We start from the raw sequence: 18,776 nt of genomic DNA on the forward strand, positions 1-18,776 counted from the left end.
TAATAAAGTAATGAATTTGCATTATTCTTGTAAACTTATGAATCAATTTGTTTGTGAGTATTCGATTACAAAAAAAAATTGTATTCTTTGTAAATTGTGCTTGGCTCTGCTTTATATCCAATAAACCAATTCAAATTAGAAGTATCCATTTTTTTTTTCTATTTACTATTTTTGATATTTTACCCAAAGGTCACGTTCATTATTGCTATGTTAAACTTGCAATACAGAAATCTACGATTTACCAAATGCTAGAGGTTCAATATATAATATATTTTGAATTTTTAGTAAGCCCATAATGGGACAGGATTTTTGTAGTCAAAGGTAAAACAAGTTTCGGGTCCTGTGAGGGTTCAACCATTTGATTCTTAGGTACATGTAATAGTCATACATAGGGTGTTTGTATGTTGCAATTGAGACTTGTTCAAGTAAATGCTGTTATTGTTCTAACGAACAATTCGAACTCGTTAACAGACGGTATACAAGAGTACATACTTTCAATTGCTGTGGCTTACGGCGTTGCCCGAAAGGGTCGACCCGATCCAGAAATTTCGTTGCATAGCTGAGAAATGTAGCTAGTTGAGAGGGATATGTGTCAAAGGATATGCTTTTATTTCAGTGATTGTGGCTTAAGTTTGAATGATTTGACAGTCAGTGTTTTGAGAGTGTTTGAGATCAATGAATTGAATTTCGACTTGAACATTTAAAAAGAGTTATCGAGAGAACCAAGGTTCTAGCGGTAATCAAAAGAATGTAATCCAGGGAAAAAGACTAGACATGGAAAACAGACATACACAACATAGAACACAAAGTAACTAAAATAATACACACAGAGTAACAAGAGCAAATGAGCAACTCGGAGTCCACTAAAAACAGGGAGCATGAACCAGGTGCACCGGTAGGGTAAGCGTCCTCTGCCTTTCTAGAGCTTTACTTCAATTAATAAGACTACATATATCCATGTAGCAAACAATATCAATTTGAAAGCACTCTTTGACATCACTTGTTTCAAACAATATTCCAGATCCGTCATTTGATGTGGACGAATTTGTCATTAATTACTGCGAGGGAAGTTTTGGATAAATTGAATATGTTAGACACAAATAAACAACGTGGACTTGATGGTATTTCTTCTAGAATACCGAAGAAAGTCAAATTTGGTATATGAAACCCTTGACCTGACTATTTAATTATACTTTACAAGTTCAAAAGGGGTCCACACGCTTGTGATATTTCTCGTGTCTCTCTGATTTTTTAAGGAAAGGGTAGCTCACATTCATAAACCAGTTAATTATCGCCCAATTTCATTAACAGGTGTAGTTTCTAACTTTATGGAAAAGTCTTTTCAAACATCTTTTTAAGACTTGACATAAGTTTCTGACAAGTCAACATAATTATCTGGAAAGTCATAATAAACATTTGACATGGTAAATAATAGTCCCTTTCCTGGTGTTAATTAATGCCTTCTTCAAGTCTCCTTGGGGACGAATAACACTTGACTCTTAGGTAACTTTAATTGGAAATGCATATTAGCATATAAAGTCCCTACTTCTGATCATGTGAAATCCTAGGCCTTTGACGAAAACCGGCATTCCCATTCCCGAAAAAAAAAATGACCAAATTAACAAACAGCTGAAGTTGTTTTTTTTTTTAACTTCTTCATCCACTGATAGCGTGATGTATTTTTAGAATTCGCATTTAAGGGTAAGTTAAGTGGTTAGTATATTGCTCTTGCTCAAAATTTTGTTTCCGGAAAATTCTCATTTCAGATACCGGAATACGTTTTTCTAATTAAAATACTTAAATGCTCCTAAAAAAAAAATAAAACTTGTTTCTTCGTCTTCATTCAGAGTTCTTGATATAAAATACTTCTTATCCTAATATTAAAAAAATAAACATAATTATTTTTACATATTTAGCTAAATACCACTTCCGCGAGATTTCAACGAGACCATATTTGATGTGTTGATTTTGGGGAGGAGGACCTCATTAAAATGGTAAACATTGCGAGATTAAGAATTATTAGTGCCCGAATATTTTACAGTCTCATTAAGAAATATGAAGATACATCATTTTCAATGCCCTACAATTTTGTCCATGCGAAGTACTGCCAATGCCTCCTGATTCTAAACCACACTCGGTTTTACTTGGTTTCACGTCATGTGACAGACCTTTAATTTCGGGACACCTTCCTTTCATTTTACCGGCGTTTGTCAGTTTTCTATTCGGATCAGCATTTTCTAAAAGTACTGACATGAACTGAACAAATGTTGTTGAAAAGGTATGAACAATTAATATGAAACATCTGAAGCTCTTGAAGAAACATAAATTCATACCACCATTAATAATTTAATTTTGTTAGCCCTGTCATAATTTGAGACAAGTGAAACCTGAAAGTGGCTGAAACGCTTCAGAAAAAAAAACATAAATAGCCACCACTTTTTACTTTGTAATGTGTGACATGCTACCTGAAAAGCTTCTGAAGAAAATAGTTTCAGAAGCAGTTTTAAATGGTACGATCAACCTTTGGTCTGCTTTTTCACGAATTTGTGTGGCTTAAACCTCATTTTCTGCCATCTTGCTGCAGTTTTTATTTACCCATAGTATATCAAATAAAAAAAATTGATGTTACCATATTTTGACTTCACTCCCTTCTGACAAGAGTATATGTATGTCGCAGGGCATATGGGCTGAGACTAGATCTCCATTGCCAGGACAACTTTCACCAACCATTTAGAGCCAAAATCTTTATAAACTGTAAATATATTTGTTAACAAATTGTACATATTTATTCATCTTTCGAAAAACATTCAATAACTCAATATACACGACCTGAAAACAATAAAATGACCCTATGGCTGACAAACTTGCTAAGCGCTTCTGCAATTTATAAAAAAAAACATATAAAAAGATTTCTATCACAAATTTCAGGAAATATCAGAATAATAGCTAAATTATAGAGAAACGGTAAAATATAGTATCGCAAAATAAAACGATTATACAATACTGAACCAAAAGCTATATTATAAATGAAACTTTCAGTAAACTTTATTAAAGCAATGCAAATTCACTATGACTGTAAATATATTGCATTATAGCATCAGCTATCTGGCAGTTAATGAAATATAGAATGCCCAGTTGAGCTATGTCTGGGTGTGCATAATTCATTTTACGCCAAGCGTGCAATGTTAGTAAGTGATATGCATATGTCAATATAAGAAGTCAGTGGTACATCATGATGGGTATGATGTTTGATATGATAGTACGTAATGAAAATTACACATACAATGACATGTATAATATTATGTAATGAGAACAGGTATGGTGTATATGTATATGTATAAGACACAACAAACCCACTGGGATGGTAATTTCAGCCCAAGACCACCCATTGGTCTTTCAATGAACAACGAGATAATCCTCATACCACTGGGCAGTCTACAGCTGGCCCCAAAATAACACAATACACAGGTACAGCAAAGCATATATATACACTACCTGCAACTTTTTTTTGTTATGGAAGTCTGCAGCTTCCTCAATGATTGCTTACAGTGTATATAGGAAGTTGGAGAAATTTCATATGTTGGAAACTCCTTTTCTCTCATCTTGTAGAATTTTGTTGGACACATAGTTAATTGACAGATCTTATATTTGTTTTAATTTAAACTTTTAATTGGTCGAAATTACTGTAAAAAAGAGAACTTTAACAAGGTTTTGTTTCATTATAAAGGTATTTGCTGACAACTAGTTAGGCTTTGAGCTTTAAATTCTAATTGTAACTTTAACAATGATGTTAATATCATAGTCAGGTAAGGCTAAACTAAAAATCAGCTTTCTCGTGAATGAAAAATGTCCTACATGTAATTTAATCACATTTCTATGTTAGTTTTGTGGATTTTGTGGTTCTAGTGAATCAAATTGAAGACTTAAATTATGTCTCCCCCACTTTGGTGAGGAGACATATTGTTTTTGGCTTTTGGTCATGTGTCTACCACAAAGTTCGTCAACCCAACACCTCTGAAACTACAGAACCAAATTTTTCGAATCTTGGTAAGTTGCAAGAACATATATATAGTTGTGCATATTACCAGGAAACTTTGATACCCCAATTTATCTAGGAGTTATGCCCCATTGAACTTGTAAATTTACCAAAATTCCTCATAAATTACCTTGACAGCCAAACTCCTTTGAAACTACTGAACCAAATTTTATGAAACTTGGTATGTAGCAAGAACATCGTATGTAGTTGTGCATATTACTAGGGAATTTTGATCTCCTAATTTTTTTTTTAGGAGATATCCCCCTTTGAATTTAGAAATTTGCTAAAAATTTTCATAAATTACCTCGTCAGCGCAACTCCTCTGAATTTTACGAAACTTGGTACATAGCAAGAACATCATATGTTATGGTGCATTTTACCAGAAAATTTTTATCCCCTAATTGTTGTGGGAATTATGCTCCTTTGAACTCAGAATTTTGTGTGCCCTTGAAATGAGAAATTTGTCAAAAATCCTCATAATTACCTTGTCAGTTTAAATTCTCTGGAACTACAGTCTACTGAACCAGTTTGCACAACATCTCTGCAGTCTCTTATCAGAATTTTATGAAGCTGTTCTGTGGATGTGATGGATAATGCAAGTGGATCCAGTTTGCAAGATGGGAGGGGGTGGGGCAGACATATTTTTGCAGACAAAAACAAACTTTAAGTAGACTTAAGGATCTCTGTGAAATTAAAATACATGGTGCTGAACCACAAAAGGAAATCTGGGATTGTTTTTTTTTTTTTTAACTATTTATGAATTAGAAAAGGAGCTAGAAACAACCATATCCCTGATCATGCCAAGACAATAACTTGTTTAAAAGTATATGGATTCTATTTGAAATTATACCATAAGTTTAATTACTACAAAAGGAAGATTTGGGTTATTACATTTCCCTTGTATTTTGGCAAAAAACTTAAAATGTTTGGATTATGACTGCATTACAAGGTCACATGTCATTTAAGAAAGGTTTAGATGGATTTCAGCGGTTATAAGAACTAGGGGTAAACAATAAAAATGCTCTTCAATAGAACGAGAATAGGTATCGTATGGTGAATATGTCAAAGAGACAACTTCCCCACTTGGATGAAAAATGTCAGCTCAAGGCCACCCATAGGTCTTCAATGAACAACAAGAAACAACTCTGTTTAAATCTTCTATTTAAAAAAGAATGGTTTTTTTTTGTTTTTTTTGCAAAATTGCAAATTTAAAGTCCTTTGACCACCTTCATTATTCTTTGTCTAATAGTTAATCACAAACCTGATTCAGAGCTCTATCAACTTTGAATGTTGTGTCTGTATTTATCCCAACGGTTAAGGGTTTTACTTCCGTGTTTTTGCTAAGCAGCCTCCTATTCAGTGAAGCATGTTTTGCTATCCTTCTGCATATTTATTTTAATAGAAATTTGTTTTTGGGTATATTCATGTACATGTTACTTATCTTTTTCAATTACAGAGTTTCTTTGGATTCGGCCAAAGTGCTGAAATAGATATTGTTTTAGACGGTCAAGAGTCAAGAAAAACAGCTGAAATAAAGACAGAAGATGGTAAAAAAGAAAGGCACTATCTGTACTATGATGGAGAGACAGTGTCTGGAAAGGTAGGTTACAAAATGTACATACTAGCAGGGTTTGACACTAACTTCAGTTGTTTGATGGTCAATGGGATTATTTCAGAGGTAAAACAGGTAGTCTGCAGATGGTAATGGCGGTTAGATCTGGTCTTAGATTTTATGAAAAATAAGGCAAAATTTAGATAGCCCATTGGACTACCATGAAAATTTCCAGATAATCCTCTCTCAAACAAGAATGGCACAGGACTACAGGACTACTGTTAGTGTCGAATCCTGACTAGTATTATGATTAAGACTAAAACATTTTCAGAGACTATGTTTCTTTACTATTGTTGTCATGTTACTTGTATATTTGCTTACACTGATTGAAGACTTAGAATTACACATGTACATTGCATACTGGTAAAGCTTATTATTGTAATGTTAAACTGCTGAAATCTCTGCTTTTAACATGATTTATGGTACAGCTAAATATGCATAGATAGTGTGGGAATTCACATTTGTCACGACTCGTGCAGGTCCGGGTGTCAAAAGAATAGGCCTGCAGAAGCGCTAAGCTTGTCATAAAAGGCGACTAAATAGTGCTCAGAACCTTAGCCAGGGGCTAGGGCACTCTGCCCACAGAGCAACTGGGTTGTGCGCCCCATGTGGTGGAATGGGGTACCCCTGGCGTGTCACATGCTGGGGTTGTCAGGCTATAATATGGAAAACGTGACGGCAAACCATAGTGGTGCACCGTGTTGGGAAAGATGCCACGTTCCTCACACGTTAAAGAACCCTGCTCTGGTATTCAATAGTAGGAACCTTTGTGCTCCGCCACAGGAGGCTAAATTGCCCAACCCTACCCATCCCCCTTTTTTCCAGTGGCAATCAAAATTTGTCAACCCGATTATCATTGTGTCCCATCCCATTTTTCATTTCATGTTCATTTTATCATCCATTTCATGTTCATCGTCTGAATATAGCCGAAATATTGCTGCTCGGACGTTAAACCCCAATAATCAATCAATCAGTCACATTTGTCACACATGACCAAGGCAGGCCAACTGGATCGTTTTGTTTTCAGTACTGCACTTATTCAGCCTATAAAGGCTACATACACTATTACTTCACTGACATTGAAAGTGTAACATTCCTGGCATTAGTGAATCATACATACAGTATAGTATCAGATAGAAAATTGTATGGTTTTCAATTTCACCTACAATTATTACTGTTTTGATAACTTTGGTACCAGTTTTGTTAACTCATGTTTCTCTTTAAGGTTAATGTTTCCCTGAAAAAAGCAGGAAGTAAAATGGAACACCAGGGCATAAAAATTGAATTTATAGGTCAAATAGGTATGTTTTCTCCTATGTGAAAAAGACAGAAAAATATCTTTCTTATTATTTTAAGAACATTGTATACCAAATTGTTAAAGTTTGCAGTACTGTAAGTTCAGGAATTATTGTATGGATATAATCATATGATTTTGAGAATAATTCCACCTTTTTATGAATTAACTTCTGTTTTGCTGGAAATAGAACAAAGTAACACTTGATTTTTTGGCAGGTATATTTGAAATACAAATTATAAAAGATATTGCAAACAATAGTCAGTTTATTTTAACTATTTGAATGTTACAGAAATGTATTATGATAGAGGTAATCATCATGAATTTACATCACTAGTCAAGGAGTTGGCCAGACCTGGAGAATTGACATCCAATACCAGTTATGGATTTGAATTTTTACAAGTAGAAAAACCATATGAATCTTATACAGGGGCAAATGTACGGTTACGGTGAGTGTTTTAAGACAGGAGCATATGTTCTGTTATGGTCAGTGCTTTTATACAGGAGCAATGCTCTGGTATAGTGGTACAGTTGTGGTGAATGTTTTTTAGACAGAGGCAAATGTTCAGTAAAGGTGAATATTTTTAGACAGGGGCAAATGTTCAGTTATGGTGAATGTTTTAAGACAGGAGCATATGTTCTGTTATGGTCAACGTTTTTATACAGGAGCAATGCTCTGGTATAGTGGTACAGTTGTAAATGTTTTTAGACAGGAGCAAATGTATAGTTATGGTGAATGTTTTTAGACAGGGGCAAATGTTCAGTTATGGTGAATGTTTTTAGACGGGGGCAAATATTCTTGAAATGTTACACTTTTTTCAAGTTGAATCCCCCATTATTCAAGATTGATATAACTTATAATACTACCAATGCCATTATTTTATTATTTTAATGTTGTCTTTTTTTTTCCAGTTACTTTTTACGAGTGACTGTTGTGAAAAGAATAAGTGATACTGTCAAAGAACAAGATATTATAGTACACACTCTATCACATTATCCAGAGCTCAATAACAGTATCAAGATGGAAGTAGGAATTGAAGATTGTTTACATATAGAATTTGAGTACAATAAATCAAAGTGAGTTTGATGTAAACTATCTAAATAAGTCCGTAAATTTGGGTAGAAAGGAAAATGCATTTGACACAACAACTTACAAAGAATTACAGGGTTGCCATGCACCTGGAAAATGAGAAAAAGCTGAGAATTGAAATCATGAACCTACAAAAATTCAGGAAAAATCCTTGAATATTTAAAAACCAAATGTGTAAAAGAAATGGAAGGACTTGGCAGAGTTGAATCTTAATCTTGAATGTGCTTGATGCAAAGTTTAATCCAGCTAAAATTTTAACCACAATGCAAGAGTGAAAAAAGTGTGGGGACCTTCACTTAATGCAAAAAAATAATATAAAATGTTCATTATTAAGAAGTATAACAATTAAAAAGAGTGGCAACCCTGGAATTAATACATACACATGGCATATATTATGTGTAGGTGCAACTACATGCATCAAGTCCAGACAGATGTTTGCACCTGTATCATTACTAGACATTTCTATTAGTAGTATAGGTGTATGCACTTGCAAAGATATGATACAGGTAGGTTTTTCTACACCTAAATGTTTGTAAAATTTAACATTCACAAAAATGCAACTGGAAAATGGCAACATATGTATTTATATGCTTTAAACATATGAAAATATATGTTCAGGACCCATATGTAAATATATGTTTTAAAAATCAAATACATGTATAAACAAATGTTTTCCAAAATCATCACTTATTAAGACCATCCTTTTTTTCATGCATTTAATCCTATGTAAGACATATAATTACCAAATGATTTTTGTTGACTAGTTTTTCATGAATTAATTTAATGGTGTTCCGAAACATATGAAAAACACATAAGAAATTTGTTTTTAGGTGTTTTTCAAAACATGTGAAAACATTTGTTAAAAGTTATCCCTGTGTAATTTAGATTTTTGTATTTCCACACTTTATGGTAGACCTCACATTGTATTTTATTAACTTATTCATTTATAGTAAAAAAAAAAAAAGAAGTTCCAATAAAAGTACATTTTGTTTTACAACAACATTTTTATGTCACCTTGGCTTGGTTGAATCAAATGACAAAAAACTCCATAGTTTACAAACTTCGATTGAGTAAAGGCTAAATTTTAGATAATAAAAACAAAAATGGTCACAGTGTAGTCTTAATTAGGAAGCAGAATTTACACTGGAAATAAGTTCTATTTGGCCTGGAGTCTTTAAGCTGAATGAAATGTATGGGAACCACAAAAGTATCTGATAAATCATTTTTATATATGAAGAAAGGACATGACAACCCCTAGAACTGTTCCTGACTTGTTACAAGTCTTTAATACTTAAGAAGGTATCCATGGAAGACCTAGGCAGTCGTTAGCACATGCCAAATCTTGTTTTCAGAATTTTTTTTATCCATTAGAGATCACAAAATCATGTTTTCTGAATCATGAATGTTGGTTTGTAATTAAACTGCAATATAAGTATGAAAAAATTTACCAGATACTTTGGATCAGTACATGAAGTGTGAACAAGCTTTAACTGCTCCAAAGTTGGTTATGCGAGCATAACTTGGTCAAAATTAAAAGCGATCTTTATAGTTTAATTTCTTATCAGTTAAAACCAAAACTAAAATTTATTACTTCATCAAAGCCTTATTTAGTTCAGAATTATTTGAATTGCGGACTGATTGTAGTTTATGACATCATGGTACCAAGTTACTTTATAATAGGATATTTAATTGGAAAGAGTGAATAACCAAAATATGATAACAAGTGCCAATGAACGCCTAGATTCAGTTAGTGTGCAAAATTTTATGTAATAATGGAAAATAACTTATATTGCTCATTAGAGAAATAAATAGTCAATTTTTGTCATTATTTAGTTGATTTGTTAAAGAATTCTGAGTCATCTCCTTTTGACACTGCCAGGTTCTTTCTGAAATCATAATATGAGTTAATGTTACATTAGAACAAAAACAAAGGTGGGTAGGATCTGCCTGGTTTCTACATGAACAGTCCCTCAAAAATTTTAGACTTTATAATGTTTATAGGAAAACATCTTATTTTGTTTACAATGGTTGTTGATTGATTGTTAACTCAAAGTATAAACTAGTACATTTTTTCTTGCTGTCATGGAGGTATCACCTTAAAGATGTCATTGTTGGAAAAATTTATTTTCTGTTGGTTCGTATTAAAATACGATACATGGAATTAGCAATTGTAAGACGAGAAACGACGGGTGCAGGTAAACAAAAGTCTGTAATAGATTTTGATGTTGTTATTTGTGTGTAATTCAGTTTTACATATCTGTCCATGTTATGTTTCAATGAAAACTATGAAGTCAGAAATTATTGTGTAATTTATTGTTGGGATTTGTATTGAGTGGCCAACATATTTGAATTAGGCGTACATTTAAATGAAGGGATTGTTTTACCTTTTCAAGTGAATTCTGCTATATTTTTTTTCTTTAGGTCTCATTTCTTTAATAATATTCACTTCCAGTTTTGTTTCCTAACCATTTATTTTGTTGGCTGACTTAATATCATGCTCGTTTATATAATTTTACAGATTTTACAGTGATTGATCAGATGGCAATGCACATTGTAATAAATGTAGTTAACATCAATTAAAACAGTAATTTCTGGACTTCTATTTTTATCTGGTCATCATTATGTTATTTGTGTTATTTATATATAAACACCTATCATTTCTTTAGATTTATCTTGTTTATTTTTAGAGCTGTTCCAAAAATAAATTTAAAGTGATGTATAAAGAGTATACATATAATTGACCAATTTTATGTTAATTCAGTGCAAAGAGTTTATACAACAAATGCATAAGAATTGTCATATATTGGTATGGTGCTGTCTGCTGAATCATTGTTTACATTGTCTTATTTAGACTCATGGTTTTCATGAGATAACTTGAATATTAGTTGGTTGAACTTAGTAAAAAAATTTTCAAACTGCAAAAAGAAAGTTGGTATTGACTTTGGGATTTTTGGCTTCAACTGTTATGAAATTAAGGGCACGAAAGGGACCTGAAACAAGCATTTCTGAACAATAAATGCCTTTGAACTGCCATGAAGAGAATTTCTAATGCAAAGTTGAGCAGTTAGGCTATTTATAGTCTGTAGTTTCATAAAGCTGAGGATTAAATGATGGGCAATATTTAAATCTTAAATATTTTAATTTAAATACTGTATACTGTTCACATCTATATACATATTGATTATTGGAACAGCTTTAACAATGTTTTGTTTTCTGTGTATTTATTTTTCTTGTCTTATGATATTTTATCTTTAGGTATCATTTAAAAGATGTTATAGTTGGAAAGATATACTTCTTATTAGTACGAATTAAAATTAAACACATGGAATTGCAAGTCATCAAACGAGAAACCACTGGGACAGGTAGTTTTTAAAAATATTGACTTACAAGAAAATTACCTTTGCTATGTTTTTACTTATTCTTTGTTAAAACTTAAAGAATAAAAAATTAATAGCAGCACTAGCTGAAATGTTAGTCAATGAAAATAAGAATATGCTTCTTGAAGTAGGCTTCATTTCATGTAAGTGGCAATCTTTATAAAAATCAGGCAGGAGGTGTTTCATGCATTTTAAAAAAAACACCAAATTCACTTCTATTTGTGATTTAGAAGCACCTTTAAACAGACCACATAACCAGTCTTAGAGAAAAGTTATATACATTGTATTGATTGTGTGTGAAATTCATACTTTGCAAGTTTTGTTGTTCTTGATTTGGTTGAGTGGGACATGTATGCATGGATTTCTGAAAACAGATTTGATTACAGAAATATAGCATATGAACTTTAAAAAATAGATTTTCTGTGGGTTTTTCTGCACTGTGAACACCTCTATCATTTTGAAGTGTATATTTTATATTGAATGGGACTTAACAAGTCCAAAAGTTAATACATGTACTACCAGTAGGTATTTATCATTAGCTTGTTCAGTGTAATTATAAGTACCTACAATGAGAACATGTATCCAATTAATTATCTGTTTCTTGTTCATTCCAGCACACTCTTTTTTAATTGTACCTTATGTAAGCAAATATTAAGCTTCACTTGTTTAAATTATTTATATATTCACTGTAGTATGAATGTTTTGGTGGTTATCATGGCATTGATTAAATCATGATTAAGGTACTTTGTAAATTTTCTGCCTAATTTTAAAAATATATGGATTTACAAGTGTCCCATTTATTGACTGTATATAATAAGTGTTGATTGTATTTATGATAAAATACCTTTCTTACATTTATTCTTATGTAAAAATCTCTAGTTGATAATGGCTAATGTTGATGATTTATATTCTAGTTGATAATGGCTAATCTTGATGATGTATATTCTAGTTGATAAATGGCTAATCTTGATGATTTCTAGTTGAAAGTGATGTATTTCATTTATGTTGATTTCACTTTTTAGGTCCAAATACATACAATGAAAATGAAACAATTGCCAAATATGAAATAATGGATGGAGCTCCAGTAAGAGGTATGGAATGATAGTTGTATTTGTTCTGTCCGATAATCTTGATTATTTAGTATCAGGGGTTGGGAAGGTAAGGGACCATGGGTCATTTTCCCCTTCTGTCAGAAAAGGGCCCTTTCACATATAAGGAATCTGTATGGTTTGTTAACAAATGGCCCTTCAAATTATGAACATCTTTGAAAAAAAGCTTAAAAATGCCCCTTTCCAAATCCAAAATTTCCTCCCCAACCCCTATATACATTTCTGCTGTAATTGATTGTTATCGTTCCTATTTGTTCATTTTCTGATTTTATTTTAGTGTATTTTTATGGAGTGATAGGCTTTAAGTTCTTGACTCAACTTTTATAATGTTACTTAGTTTTTTCTATATGTATTCACCTACATCTCTGGTTTAAAAATCTTATTGTTTCAGGAAATGTTAACTAAACTTTAAAATTGATATACGAGTTATTTAAATTTCAGAACTCTCTGAACAGGTAGTAAAATGAATAACTTCGTACTTGAAACTCCTCAAGCAAACAAGATTTGTACACATGCATCCCCTGCCACTGGTGAAATGTCAAACACACTAAAAAAAGACGTCTTGTTCCGTTTACTACATTGTTAAATCCACATATCAGTGTAGTAAGCACATCAAAAAATTTTAACAACAAATATATAATCAATCTGCTAAACAGTTTCTGTTGATGTGCATCCTTCTAATGTTAGAGAAATAATGGAAAAAGTCCAAATCTTTTAATATTACAAAATTTATATAATTAACATAGGGCTCTCAATTGCACATCTACACTTCATAATACATCCTATGAAGTTTGGAAGTATACCAACAAGCAGTTACAGAGAAGAGGTATCCGTGAGGTGTTGCACTAATACCATTAACATATAGCATGCCCCTTTTTGTCTGTATTATATTGTACCGGTAATATTAATATATGTTATAGGCGAGTCAATACCAATACGGTTGTTCTTGAGTGGGTATGAGTTGACACCTACAATGAGGGACATCAACAAAAAGTTTTCAGTGAGATATTATCTGAATTTGGTGCTGGTAGATGAAGAGGAAAGGAGATACTTTAAACAACAGGTAACATTATAGTGAGAAAATAAATTAATTTCTTAACTGTTTGCAGAAGTGAAAAATGAATTGGAGACACATTGAACAATGTATAATATTACTTGTCTTTACTCTGTTAAGTTTTACTTTATGAAGAAAATGTGCTGACAATGATCACCTAAGTTTAACCCTGAAGAAAGCCATTAAACATATTTACGTGTGTATGGTTAGAAGAAATTTTCTCCCAATCACAATAAGTGATTAAATATGAATATTTCTATTTTACCACCATGTAGAGATTAAATTTAGATTTAAATTCTACAATTTTCTAGATAAAGTGATTTTTCTTCAGTCCAGTCTTTATTTAAATGTGTCTCTTCTCTTGATTATAAAATTCTGATTTTAACATGCTCCTTTAATGGGAAGAGTACTGTCTTACTGTAACTTAAACCGTTCCTACCAGAAGGAAGGTCTGTATATCTGTCTTGTCCTTATTATCATGTTGTGATTATAGCTCGCATTCTAACTCAGATGAAAGTACGAGTAAATACTGCATAGTCTAAATACTTATTTTTGAGTAAAGTAAATGTTTAAATATAGATACTTGTAGTAAGTTTATGACATAATTAGTAAATCATTTGTATTTCAATAAACAGGAAATCACTGTGTTTAGAAAAGCAGACAAAGTACGGAAACCAGGTGATAAGTCTGTTTACCAACAAAACCGAGGGCTCCAGTCACATACGTCAGATCGAGAAATACAAGAACAAAGACAGGCACAGCAACAAGCCAAGCAGCGACAACAAGAACAAACTAACGACAATAGTCAGAATGAGGATGAATGATTGTCATAGTTGTTGATTATAAACTAGACTTGTTTAGATTTTACATGTGTCATATAGGGCATCACTTTCAATGATAATAATATAGAGAAATAAAAACATCCATTATTTGCAAATTCTTGTAAAACTGCCAGCTGTAATCTATCTTCAGGGGAGAAGACCTGTCATTGCATGACCGACATATTAAAATCTGATGGCATTATGTCTCTAATTTCTCTGAAATTAATTCTCAACTTGTTTGAGATGATTTAAGTTGCATTTATAGTCCAACATGAAATTACATAAGAAATATGGCACTCAAAATTTACATTTTATATTTGGATTATCATGGTGTAATTAGGTTACACATTCGGAAGTTGATGCCCTTGTGAATCAAATACATGTAAACATGAAGATCTAGACTAGTCTATTGTTGACTGTTATGCATACATTTATCTGATTAAATAGTAGTGGTGTTTATGAACTTGAGATTGTTATGAGTGTGAACCAGGTTCACACATTGTGATATTTGAATGTGCTGATGCATGAAAAAAATCCATTAGTTGTAAAACATTTATATTTATCACACCGCTGATGTTCAGTTTGCGGTATATGATGATTTAAAGGCATCCATTGGTTCATCTATTCAGCCGTTGGGCTCACTTTTTGCCAATTGTTATTCATACTGTCTCTGTTGAAACTAAAAGTACCAATAAATTGTATGCTTATCATAAAGCTGGCTATTTCAATTTCCTTTTAAAAATTACTCAATGTTGTAAAAAATTAATGCAATTCTAGACAGACAATGCAGTCACAGATTTTTAATGGTTTGTCAATAAGTAGGATATATGTCATGTATAAATAATGATGACGATGAACAGGTATGTAACGTTTAAATGTTTCTTTAGACTATTCCATTTGTTTTTAGAGATTTTGTTTGTAGAAAACATTTCATCTTTAGATAGGTGTAAAATTAACATGGCTGTTGAAGGTTTTTATTTGAAAAATGCATTTGCAAAAAATAGTAATCAATAAATACTGCAGCTTTGTGTAGAAAAAAGTGTACTACATGTATTACCATATTGTATGGTTATTAAACTGTAGATCACTGTTCACATCTGTAAGAGTAACATTAGAAATTGTGTGTAAGAATGAGGTATTGTAGGTGTCAGAATCATGTCCGATTGTGTCATTTTGAAAAAAAGAACTTTAAAAAATATGACGGTCATCTAAATGGATCATGTATTTAATTTAAATATTTCTTTTTAATTGATTAAAAGTGTCTTTTCCTGTTCTTACACCATTTTACAACTTTGTCAATATTTCTTCATATTGCTTTCTTAAATAACTTTCTGTTGATCAATGCTGTTAGACAACCAAAGACAGTGTGATTAATTTATACACATCTATTTCTGATTGATTACTCCAGTTGTGTATATAAATTTTCACACCAGATCACATGTAAGCCATTAGGGTATTTCTCTTAAATTTTCATCTGAAATATCATATGTACAAATATTAAAGCTTAGACCACTACATAGAATATTAGGGATCAAGGAGTTGATTGTCTGTCTGTATAAGAATTAGGCAGTGGTCCTAATGCATAATTTTCTCCTTAATGCAGATATCATATAGTAGTTAAATCAATGAGGGGAAAAGTTCTCAAGTGAAAGTATTGTCAGCCCAGTGGATTTTTGATATTTATGTTTCAGATATTTCCTATTTAGCCTGATTCTTAAAAAAACTTATTATTTCAAGGTACCTGTTGGTGTATCAAATTTGTGAATTTCAAAAAAAGTTTTACCATATATGCTTATGACTTCATAGCTTTAAATTTTTTAGGCCTTGGTAAACTGAACTAAATTATGATTAATTTTTCTTCTTAAGAACTCTAAAACATTATCTGATAACCAAGGCATTTTCTGTGTAATTTTCTTTTTTCTCTGATACTATATTTTTGCTTTTTTTAGTTTTTAATCTTGCTTGTTGTAATGAATATTGTGCTGGTTTGTTTTCAAATAACACAGGTTTAAGATTTTCTGTTGAAAATTGTCTATTTATATTTAACCTGTTTTTTTTTTTTTTAAGGTTATTTTTCAATATTTTTTATTCAGTAGATACTTATGCAACTCCGAAAAATGATAACTATATCAGTGAGAATTTTGTTACCTGTCTATTATGTTTTGTATATGACTACAACTCATATCTATCATTAATTAACATAAGCAGAGCACTTACCCTGAAAATATCATTGTTCATGAGGTACCAATTTTTTGGGTTTTCTTGGGTTCAATAAACAAAAAAAGTATTTCCAACAAAAAGGAAATTACCCGTTCATTTTTATGATGAAGTTGTCAAACCACCAAATCAAGAATCTACAAACTGATGTTTTTTACCTAAACCATGAAAAATTGGTACCCAGGAATAAAAGTACTTTCACAGTAAATGATTATTATGGAAATACAGTGCTATGTGTTGTTTACTATGTATGTTTTTATTCTGCTAACAATAATCATTTGTAAGAGAAAAAAAACAGATGTATATACAAGATGTAACAGTAAAGAATTTCAACTTACCATCCTAATTTGTTTCAGTTTTGTTATTTTCATGGATTGTGCAATGTTGTAAATAATAATGTGTACATAATTAGAAATTATTGTCACTTTTATTGATGAATTGGTACCTAAGTGTTTTTCAGTGCTAGAGTGTTTGTCCTAAAAGTTGATGCCATTTATTTCAGTGAATGCTGCAGATCCCAATTATGCATCAAGTCATGTTTTTTTTTCATAGGAAATGTATCCATGCAAAAGTCATTATAGTTGTTCTCATAAAGATAACATCCTTTAAAAACTAAATAAGAATTAATTGAAAATACACTTGCATTAAATGAAATACAAATGTAAGTGGTAATTTCTAAATATACAATGTCAAATGAAATAATATAAAATAATTTACATCAGTTGTTTCCTGTTTGATATTTTTATGTGTGCAAGAAGTAATTTTAGAAGATGATTTATGTCAAGTTCCCCTCTTTCAGCTGTTTTTACATATACTGGTAATTTGTATTTAGTAATGGTCTTTATTCATTGATCATTAACACAAGCAATACCCCTCAAATCATTAATTTTTTCTTACAAAGTTAACACTTTTACATACATATACATAGCTTTAATGAATTATATCTCCTTCATTCTATGAAGTGACATTTTCTATGAATTAGGACTTCATGAAACTCAAATTTAGTTTATGAAATAGCATTCTGGGATGTTATAATGAAGTTTGAATTAAATTGTCACTACCTAATTAAACATCTTCAGTTTTCATGACTCTGGTTTTACTCTGTAAACCCCGGACATAATACCATTCCATTTACCTGTTGTATTGTTGTTGAGAGGGAGAGAGTGATTATGGTACCATGTGTTTGTTTTAAATACATGTTAATTTAATACACTTATAAAGAGTATGTGTTATTAAATGTGCATATTGACAATATTGTGTTATTGTTTTAGAACTACAAACAATTTCAGTTTGTCAATGTCATCACTGTGGGTCTGTCAGTTGGTTAGTGTCATCATTGTCCCTCAGTGTCACCCTTGTCAGTCAGTCGATGTCACCAGTCTCTCGGTCCATGTCATTCCAGTTAGTCAGACGAAGTGATCCCTGTCAGTTAGTTAGGGTCATCCCTGTTAGATGGTCAATGTCAACACTGTCGGTTGATCAGTGACATCCCTGTCAGTTAGTTGAGGTCATCCTTGTCAGTTGATCAATGTCATCACTGTCAGTTTGTCAGTGTCATCCCTCATTGTCAGTAAATCTCACTCATGTCAGTCAATGTCAATGGTATCATGTTGATATTGATTATGTACACTCTGTGAACTTTGGCTTTCCACCACCCAGCTTTGGTGAAAATCTGTGAAATGAGTCTTGTAGGTTTTTTTTTTATTTTGGGTATTGAATACCAAAAGTTCGGGTGTTAACCAGTGCTTCACCCGACTAGTCCTAGCTTAACTATATAATGTTATTGTGTTATCGTTGTCCTTTGGACATTCCTTTAACATAAATAGAAAATGTCCTAATCATTTAAAATTTGTTTATTGTGCTACATTATAGAAAGTTTAAACTGATGATACTAATCTCATTTAGAAATTTCTTTATTGTGCTACAGTTATAGAAAGTTGAAACTGATGATGCTAATCATTTAGAAATTTGTTTATTGTGCTACAGTTATAGAAAGTTTAATCTCATTTGGAAATTTTGGTCTAGTTTTGATAAAAATTACTTATTCTTGACAGTTTTTAAAAAAAAATTGCTTTAAGTTGTTATACCCCCACTTGCCAGTTGTGGGGGGGGTATATAGTGATAAGGACATCCATCTGTCCTGTTACACAGAAGTGACCCATCTTT

General features: G+C 31.8%; 1 protein-coding gene across 1 annotated transcript; it reads left to right on the top strand.

Moving 5' to 3' along the window:
* The first annotated feature begins 1,925 nt into the window (after positions 1-1,925).
* LOC148608967 (vacuolar protein sorting-associated protein 26B-like) lies at positions 1,926-17,862 on the top strand. Its single transcript, XM_088595588.1, has 9 exons — positions 1,926-1,994; positions 5,493-5,636; positions 6,874-6,949; positions 7,235-7,391; positions 7,855-8,019; positions 11,288-11,394; positions 12,432-12,500; positions 13,439-13,581; positions 14,208-17,862. Exons 1-9 carry the CDS (start codon positions 1,992-1,994, stop codon positions 14,394-14,396), a joined length of 1,053 nt encoding a protein of 350 aa, XP_088451714.1. The 5' UTR covers positions 1,926-1,991; the 3' UTR covers positions 14,397-17,862.
* The last annotated feature ends 914 nt before the right edge of the window (positions 17,863-18,776 follow it).

The sequence above is a fragment of the Perna viridis genome, chromosome 8 (genome assembly GCF_037379345.1).
Source record: "Perna viridis isolate PV_CMFRI_1.1 ecotype Kerala chromosome 8, ASM3737934v1, whole genome shotgun sequence".
Taxonomy (NCBI): Eukaryota; Metazoa; Mollusca; class Bivalvia; order Mytilida; family Mytilidae; genus Perna; species Perna viridis.

Excerpts from the sequence above, each read along its gene's own strand:
- LOC148608967 (XM_088595588.1), top strand. Across the intron at positions 5,637-6,873 it reads GAGAGACAGTGTCTGGAAAG|GTTAATGTTTCCCTGAAAAA; the intron begins GTAGGTTACAAA and ends TTTCTCTTTAAG. Across the intron at positions 12,501-13,438 it reads GGATGGAGCTCCAGTAAGAG|GCGAGTCAATACCAATACGG; the intron begins GTATGGAATGAT and ends TATATGTTATAG.